At 36.5% G+C, this 9,491-nt stretch overlaps 1 protein-coding gene across 1 annotated transcript; it reads right to left on the bottom strand.

The window, feature by feature from the left end:
* Positions 1 to 8,205: 8,205 nt before the first annotated feature.
* LOC119809611 (putative gustatory receptor clone PTE38) lies at positions 8,206 to 9,144 on the bottom strand. The gene has a single exon (XM_038322538.2). The coding sequence runs from the start codon at positions 9,142 to 9,144 to the stop codon at positions 8,206 to 8,208; it is 939 nt and encodes a 312-aa protein (XP_038178466.1).
* Positions 9,145 to 9,491: the final 347 nt, after the last annotated feature.

Below are 9,491 nucleotides of genomic sequence, written 5' to 3'. Positions count from 1 at the left end.
AAGATATATAATTCCTTGTTCCCATATCCACCCTTCCTATATCCCAACCATCCTATTCCCCCAAGGTCTTCCCATCCTCCACTTCACACTTTTCTCGCCCCATCCCCCTCCCCCCATCAAACAACACCCCTATGTTCCCATTTTTTGTCCGGCAATCTTGTCTACTTCCAGCATCCAGGAGGATAACTATATGTTTTTCTTTGGGTTCACCTTCTTATATAGCTTCTCTAGGATTTTTACGAATTATAGGCTTGATGTCCTTTATTTATGGCTAGAACCCAATTATGAGTGAGTACATCCCATGTTCATCTTTTTGGGCCTGGGTTACCTCACTCAGGATGGTGTTTTCTATTTCCCTCCATTTGCATGCAAAATTCAAGATGTCATTGTTTTTTACCGCCGAGTAGTACTCTACTATGTATATATTCCACACTTTCTTCATCCATTCTTCCACTGAAGGGCATCTAGGTTGTTTCCAGGTTCTGGCTATTACAAATAATGCTGCTATAAACATAGTTGAACAGATGCTTTTGTAATATGATTGGGCATCTCTTGGGTAAATTCCCAAGAGTGGGATTGCTGGGTCCTAGGGTAGGTGGATCCCAAATTTCCTGAGAAACCTCCACACTGCTTTCCAAAGTGGTTGCACAAGTTTGCATTCCCACCAGCAATGGATGAGTGTACCCCTTACTCCACATCCTCTCCAGCAAAGGCTATCATTGGTGTTTTTGATTTTAGCCATTCTGACAGGTGTTAGATGGTATCTCAAAGTTGTTTTGATTTGCATTTCCCTGATTGCTAAGGAGGTTGAGCATGCCCTTAAGTGTCTTTTGGCCATTCGAACTTCTTCTGTTGAGAATTCTCTGTTCAGTTCAGTGCCCCATTTTTTAATTGGATTCATTAGCATTTTAAAGTCTAGTCTCTTGAGTTCCGTATATATTTTGGAGATCAGACCTTTGTCTGTTGTGGGGTTGGTGAAGATCTTTTCCCAGTCAGTAGGCTGCCTTTTTGTCTTAGTGACAGTGTCCTTTGCTTTACAGAAGCTGCTTAACTTCAGGAGGTACCATTTACTCAATGTTGCCCTTAATGTCTGTGCTGCTGGGGCTATACGTAGGAAGCGGTCTCCTGTGCCCAAATGTTGTAGAGTACTTCCCACTTTCTCCTCTAACAGGTTCAGTGTGTTCAGATTGATATTGAGGTCGTTAATCCATTTGGACTTGAGTTTTGTGCATGGTGATAGACACAGATCTACTTTCATTCTTCTTCAGGTTGACATCCAGTTATGCCAGCACCATTTATTGAAGATGCCCTCTTTCTTCCATTGTGTGCTTTTAGCTCCTTTATCAAAAATCAGGTGTTCATAGGTTTGTGGGTTAAGATCTGGGTCTTCTATTCAATTCCATTGGTCGACTTCTCTATTTTTATGCCAATACCAAGCTGTTTTCAATACTGTAGCTCTGTAATAGAGTTTGAAGTCAGGGATGGTAATGCCTCCAGAAGTTCCTTTATTGTATAAGATTGTTTTGGCTATCCTGGGTTTCTTGTTCTTCCATATAAAGTTGATTATTGTCCTCTCAAGATCTGTGAAGAATTTTGATGGGATCTTTAAGGGGATTGCATTAAATCTATAGATTGCCTTTGGTAGTATTGCCATTTTTACCATGTTGATCCTCTCAATCCAAGAGCAAGGGAGATCCTTCCATTTTCTGGTATCCTCTTCAATTTCTTTCTTCAAAGACTTAAAGTTCTTGTCAAATAGGTCTTTCACTTCCTTGGTTAGAGTTACTCCAAGATATTTTATGCTATTTGTGGCTATCGTGAAAGGTGAAGCTTCTCTGATTTCTTTCTCTGCTTCCTTATCCTTTGTATATAGGAGGGCGACTGATTTTTTGGAGTTGATCTTGTAACCTGCCACGATACTAAAGGAGTTTATCAGCTGCAGGAGTTCTTTGGTGGAGTTTTTAGGGTCGCTTCTGTACACTATCATATCATCTGCAAATAATGAAAGTTTAACTTCTTCCTTTCCAATTCGAATCCCCTTGATCCCCTTGTTTTGTCTTATTGCTATTGCTAGAACTTCAAGTATTATATTGAAGAGATAAGGAGAGAGTGGACAGCCTTGTTGCATTCCTGAATTTAGTGGGATGGCCTTGAGTTTCTCTCCATTTAATTTGATGTTAGCTGTCGGCTTGCTGTAAATAGCCTTTATTATATTTAGGAATGACCCCTGTATCTCTAATCTCTCCAAGACCTTTATCATAAAGGGGTGCTGAATTTTGTCAAATGCTTTTTCTGCATCTAATGAGATGATCATATGGTTTTTATCCTTCAGTTTATTTATATGATGGATTACATTGATAGATTTTCGTATGTTGAACCAGCCCTGCATCTCTGGGATGAAGCCTACTTGATCATAGTGGATAATTTTTCTAATGTGTTCTTGGATTCTGTTTGCCAGTATTTTATTGAGAATTTTTGCATCGATGTTCATGAGTGAGATTGGCCTGTAATTCTCTTTCTTGGTTAAGTCTTTGTGTGGTTTAGGTATCAGGGTAATTGTAGCTTCATAAAAGGAATTTGGCAATGACTGTTCTGTTTCTATATTATGAAATACCTTAAGGAGTATAGGTATTAGGTGGTTTTGGAAGTTCTGGTAGAATTCTGCATTGAACCCATCAGGTCCTGGGCTCTTTTTGGTAGGGAGGTTTCTGATAACAGTTTCTAATTCTTCGCGACTAACAGGACTATTTAGAGCATTTACCTGGTCCTGGTTTAACTTTGGTATATGGTACTTATCTAAAAAAGTGTCCATTTCTTTTACATTTTCCAATTTTGTGGCATACAGGCTTTTGTAATAAGATCTAATGATTCTCTGAATTTCCTCTGTGTCTGTGGTTATGTCCCCTTTTTTCATTTCTGATCTTATTAATTTGTGTGTTCTCTCTCTGCCGTTTGATTAGTTTGGCTAGGGGTATGTCAATCTTGTTGATTTTTCTCCAAGAACCAGCTTTTTGTTTCATTGATTCTTTGGATTGTTTTCTGTGTTTCTATTTTGTTGATTTCTGCCCTCAGTTTGATAATTTCCAGTCTTCTACTCCTCCTAGGTGAGTCTCCTTCTTTCTTTTCTAAAGCTTTCAGGTGTGTTGTTAAGTCTCCAATGTGTGCTTTCTCCGTTTTTTTTTAAGTGGGCACTTAGTGCTATGAATTTTCCTCTTAGCATTGCTTTCATAGTGTCCCATAAGTTTGAGTATGTTGTGTCTTTGTTTTCATTAAATTCAAGAAAGACTTTCATTTCTTTCTTTATTTCTTCCTTGACCCAGGTGTGGTTCAGTAGTTGACTGTTCAGTTCCCATGAGTTTGTAGGCTTTCTGGGGGTAGCATTGTTGTTGAATTCTAATTTTAATCCATGGTGATCTGATAAGATGCAGGTGGTTACTAATATGTTTTTGTAACTGTGGAAGTTTGCTTTGTTACCGAGTATGTGGTCAGTTTTCGAAAAGGTTCCATGAGCCGCAGAGAAGAAGGTATATTCTTTCCTGCTTGGGTGGAATGTTCTATAGATGTCTGTTAAGTCCATTTGGTTCATTACCTCTATTAAGTCTCTTAATTCTCTGTTAGGTTTCTGTCGAATTGACCTGTCCATTGGTGAAAGAGGAGTGTTGAAGTCTCCCACTATCAGTGTGTTTGGTTTGATGGCTGTCTTGAGTTCTAGTAATGTTTCTTTTATATAAGTGGGTGCTTTTTTATTAGGGGCATAGTTATTCAGGATTGAGACTTCATTCTGATAGATTTTTCCTGTAATGAGTATAAAGTGTCCCTTTCCATCTCTTCTGATTGATTTTAGTTTGAAGTCAACTTTCTTAGAAATTAGTATGGCCACACCGGCTTGTTTCTTAGGTCCATTTGCTTGATAAACCTTTTCCCAACCCTTTACTCTGAGTACATGTCTGTCTTTGTGGTTGAGGTGTGTTTCTTGTAAACAGCAGAATGTTGGATCCTGTTTTCGTATCCAATCTCTTAGCCTGTGCCTTTTTATAGGTGAATTGAGTCCGTTGATATTAAGTGATATTAATGACCAGTGGATGTTAACTCCGGTTGTCATTTTTTATTTGGTAGTAGAGATTGTGTGTTTCCTTTCTTTGAGATGTGCTGATGAAGGGTCGCTAGATGTCTGAGTTATTTTGGGCAATGCTGGACTCCTTTGTTTGTGAATTTCCTTCTATTACTTTCTGTAAGGCTGGTTTCGTGGCTATGTATTGTTTAAATTTGTTTTTATCTCATGACATCCAGGTATGTGTGTTGTAAGAAGGCTGCTTGTTCGTTTCCCAGCTGCCTAAACTCCCAAAATAACCTCAAAGAATTGTATTAATGAAATTGTTATTTGGGCAATTACTTAAGCATATTGCTAGCTAGCTCTTACATGTAGAATTAACCCATCTCCATATTTTATACTTTACCACGATGCTTGTGGCCTACCTGTAAGGTTTCAACATGTCTATCTCTGGTGGTGGCTCCATGATTTCTCCTTGATTCTGCCTCCTTTCTTCCAGCATTCAGTTTAGTTTTCCCAACCTAGCTCTTCTCTACCCTATCACTGGCTTAGTTTCTTTATTAATCAATGGTATTCATACCATACAGAGTGGAATCACATATCACCTCCCCTTTTCTCTTTAAATAAAAAGGAAGGTTTTAACTTTAACACAGAAAAATTTCATATAACAAAACAGACATCAAGCAAAAATTACAGCTACAATATTTATATCTACTTTATATTATATCATAAGTAAGTAAAACTATGTCTATATATTCTTCAACTCCATCAAATACTTCAGAAGGATATAGTATTACCTAAGTAAATATGAAGTGCATTGTAAGCAACTTCCAAGTCTTTAGAATTGTCAGAGACATCTCACTGTCTGGACTGTTGCCCAAAGTTCTTCTGTACCATTGGAGCATCCTTCTTCAGCCTACAGGCCTATAGTATCTAGTAGACTTTTATGAAGCAAGAAATTTCAAACAGTCCTGCCAATATTAGCAGTTTTTCAGTCAATTTCTTCAGTGTACTGCAGAATGTCTAGCAGACTCTTTCATGAAACAGGAACCCTGAAGGACCATCTCACCTTTAGGTAAGTTTAGCAGTCATTTCTCTGTGGGTCCTACATATCCTGTTCACATAGCATACCATCAAGCAGTCTAGGCAAGAGTACTTCATGACCAAATGACTAGCAAAATCCATAAGGTACCTCTTCAATGCCCAGCTTCCTCTTGAAGTTGACTGATGCTGCCAGAAGCAGATGTTTCTTATTATCATGAAAAAAGTCCTAAGTTGTTAAACATTTTAAATGTCATATTCTGAAGCTCTCTGAAATATTTGAAGAATACATATCTAACTAAAATGTATCTAGAAAAACTAGCATGACTACAAGCTTGACTGTTACAGTTGATATATTAACCTATATTTCTTAATTCTACATTACATTTTTTAAATGAGCTGTACAAAAACATTTCCTTAATTGAGAGCAGAAATATACATATGTAGAGGGCTAGTTTTGAACTGCATACAAACTCTGTGCAAGGGAAACTTGAGATAACATTCTTACTGATATGCTTGGCAAACCAAGTTGGGTGGAGGCAAACCTCTTCCATCAGTAGAGTGCCTTGCCAATGGTCAGTCTTTGAGAACACAGATGTGCACTGTAGTTCATAGGCTCTGATTAGGTTGTGGTTTGTCTTCTGATGAGGTGTTTTTACATATTATATTACAACAATAGTTATTCCCATAACACCGAGCTTTTTGTTTAGATTAGCTAGGGCATGAAGCTCTCAAAATTAGTCACAACCAAGTGACTAGTCTATGAAACTATTTTCATGTATTATGGGAACCTAGTTTGAATCGTGATTTGAGTATTATAAAAAAAACACTGGCTTTGCAATAAAGTATGCAGTTGTATCTCCTACTCTGCATCCCCTGTGTCCTGATTTCTGTGGCACTACCCAGGGTATTCCATAGCCGAGGAGGTTGGGGAAGGGTCTCCAACAAACATATAGCAAAATGACTTTAAATTTGCATTAATAAATCAAGATCCATACCAATGCAAATCTCTATAGCATATCCCCCTTTAAATGTAAATGTATAGCATATCCCCCTTTATAAACAATATTTGGAAATTTGAGTGTTGTTCTCTCCAAACTACTTCCTGCCATTTATTGGGTAAAATCTATTTTTGGCATGTTCACAATGACTTTTCAGGGATTCTTGATCCATCAAACCATTTCAACCTGGAAAGAATCTACAGGTACTCATTATCTGTGTCTTTATGTATTAAGGAATGGGGCATTAACTATCAAGGGCACAGGAAAACCTGCTCAGTGATCCATCTATGGCACCGAGTTCCAATGTAACTCTTTTTACTACAATTAATGGTGTGAAAAATAGCTAATTGTTGAATTTAATTGAATGTATTCAATAAAGGACTGAATAAAACTCAATGATTTCTTCAAAATAATCTTTTCCTCAATGTAAAGTAGAAGGTAACTTTCCTATTTGCTTGATTTTATTAATTTGATATTTATTATCTTTACAAATTAAAGCACTTTCAAGGGACAAATTAATGTGCCTCAAAAATGTCTTGAGCCTTTTCTTGCTAATTAGCATAATCTTAACATTAACAAATCACAATATGACATATATGGTTGCTGCAGAACAAAAATTGTTACTTATTTTTCTACCCAATGAGAGGGAAGTAATTCTTGTTACTGAAAACCTAGCCTACTGCCCAAAGCTACTGAGGTCAGGACCTTAAAGGATAGCCTAAACCTACCACTTTACTTAAGAAAAATATTTACTGAGTAATCAATATTTATCCTTATATTCACATAACAGTTTAAATAACCCTCAGTTGTTCATCATAGAAACTGCTTTTGCAACCGATGTAGGCATAAAAATAGCAAAATTCATTAAAATGCAGAGAATGTCAGCCCCCACTGCATATATCTACAGATTAAATTCTACACCTAAGGCTAGGGAATCACTGTAGAAGAGATGTCACAAAAATTCTTAGAAACAATGGAACACAGAAATTTCTATGAAACTGTATGCCATAGAAGTATGAGAAATGTGATGATAAACAGGATGACTTGCTTAAACATGACATTAAGATTGCTTGCTTAATAGTGACCTGAAGAAGGATGATATCAACAGACATGCTAACATGGAATTGGTAAAATCTCAGAGGTTCTCAACTGTAGAAAAATGTCTAGAAGCAGCTAAAGTATACTGAGGTGAAGAAAAATCATTTTTTTTTCCAAAAAGAGACCACTCCATTCATTTTCCAATGCCTTGGATTCAGTCATGAAATTATGTAATACAAGGACTATTAGAGAGACTAAACAGGTTATCTATATATCTATTTATTAATCATCTGTCTATCTACTGATCTACTCATATATAAATGTATATAAACTAATTTAATATTTTAATTTTAAAAATTAATAAAAATATTTTAAAATAAACAGCTTTGTTTCTTGGTGCATGAAAATTCAATTCTTTTGATGCTATATAGATAAATCCATAGTTCACTACATAAGGAATTAACTGTGAAATCAGATGAATCATTCTCAAATGTTACTAAAATTTTGATGGAAGATAATGTCTATCCTATATCTACTTCTAAGGCATTGCACAAAATGGTTTTGATAAAATTAAAACATCTGTCTAAGCATGTCATTTTTAATTGAGTTTTATTGAGTTCTACATTTTTTCTCTGCTCCCCTCCCTGCCTTTCCCCTCCCTTTCAGTCCCCCTCCAAGGTCCCCATGCTCCCAATTTACTCAGGAGATCTTGTCTTTTTCTACTGTCTACTTCCCATGTAGATTAGATCCATGTAAGTCTTTCTTAGTGAACTCATTGTTGTCTAAGTTCTCTGGGATTGTGATTTGTGGGCTGGTTTTCTTCGCTTTATGTTTAAAAACCACTTTGAGTGAGTACATTAAGATCCCAAGAGAAACACTTTCTTTAGAAAAGCATATAGTAAATCACTGAGTTAGACATATAGAGATGCCTGGTTTCAAAATAAGGTAAAATGTACATTATTATTATGTGTGTCACTTGTTATATAACTTTTATATGATAGATATAAAGTATCTTGATACAGAGTGTTTGGTAAGTTTTCATTACTCTAAAATCTTTGATATGATGATGACATATTATAAAAGAGATGTTATCCTACTAATTACTTTCCTGAAGGCTTTTTTCATGTCTTTGTTCCTCAAGCTATAGATAAACGGATTTAGCATCTGAGTGACCACAGTGTACATAACTGAAGCCACTACAGTCTTCCTTGGAGAGTCAGTAAATGCAGAGCTAATGTGTACTCCAAAGCCTGTGCCATAGAACAGGGACACAACTGACAAATGAGATCCACATGTTGAAAAGGCTTTATACTTTCCTCCCAAGGATGACATTTTTAAAACAGAGGATACAATGTGAATATAAGACAAAAGGATCCCCAAAACAGGAATACCAAAAAACACAACAGACACCGTGTATACAAGCAGATAATTGATGAAATTATCAGAACAGGCAAGTTTGATGATCTGAGCCAGCTCACAGAAGAAATGGGGAATTTCTGTTTCTGTGCAGAAAGATAGCAGCAACATCATCAGAGTGTGGAATAAAGCATGTGTAATACTAAAGAACAGAGAACAGAGAAGTGCCATTACACAGAAATGTGAATTCATGATAACTGTGTACTTCAGAGGGTGACAGATAGCAACATAGCGATCATAGGCCATCACTGCAAGAAGACAATTCTCTATGCCAGCAAAATTCAAGATGAGACAGACCTGAGAGAGGCATCCTGTGTATGTGATGGTCTTATCCTGAGATTGAATATTGACCAACATGTTTGGGATTGTGGTTGTGATTAAACAGATGTCATTAAAAGACAAGTTGGAAAGAAAGAAATACATGGGAGTATGCAGTTGAGAGTCAGATTTAACAGCAAGGATGATGAGCAGATTTCCTAAGGTGGTAATTAGATATATGGACAGGAAGAGGCTGAAGATGAAGGGCTGCAGAGCTGGGTCTTCATTAAGTCCCAGAAGAATGAATTCTGAGATAGCTGTTTGGTTGACAGATCCCATGTTTTTGAGTAATCTAGAAGAAAAGGAAGTTGTAAAGGTACCATCAACTTTATAAGCTTGTTCTTTGAATTCTAGACTGCAAATCTGTTAATTAAATTTCTTCCATTAATCCATCTATTCTCTGATGCTTGCTTACAAATCCCTAGAAACTAATCCTTGAATGAAATCCTCCCTCAATGTAGGAACAATAATTAAAACAAAATTGCAATATTAAGTAGCAAACATCATGTTTGCTATTAGAAACATGGGCTTGTTTAAAAGGAAATTGGTGCTGCTTTTGTATAGAACTTGAGACCACTAGAATAGGGGCTGATTTGCATTAGTGGATATGTGAATAAGCATGTTTC

The sequence above is a fragment of the Arvicola amphibius genome, chromosome 3, assembly GCF_903992535.2.
Source record: "Arvicola amphibius chromosome 3, mArvAmp1.2, whole genome shotgun sequence".
Lineage (NCBI taxonomy): Eukaryota > Metazoa > Chordata > Mammalia > Rodentia > Cricetidae > Arvicola > Arvicola amphibius.
This window is presented reverse-complemented; position numbering and strand designations above follow the sequence as displayed.

Coding starts and splice junctions, on each gene's coding strand:
- LOC119809611 (XM_038322538.2), bottom strand. CDS start 9,144: ATGGGATCTGTCAACCAAACAGCTATCTCAGAATTCATTCTTCTGGGA.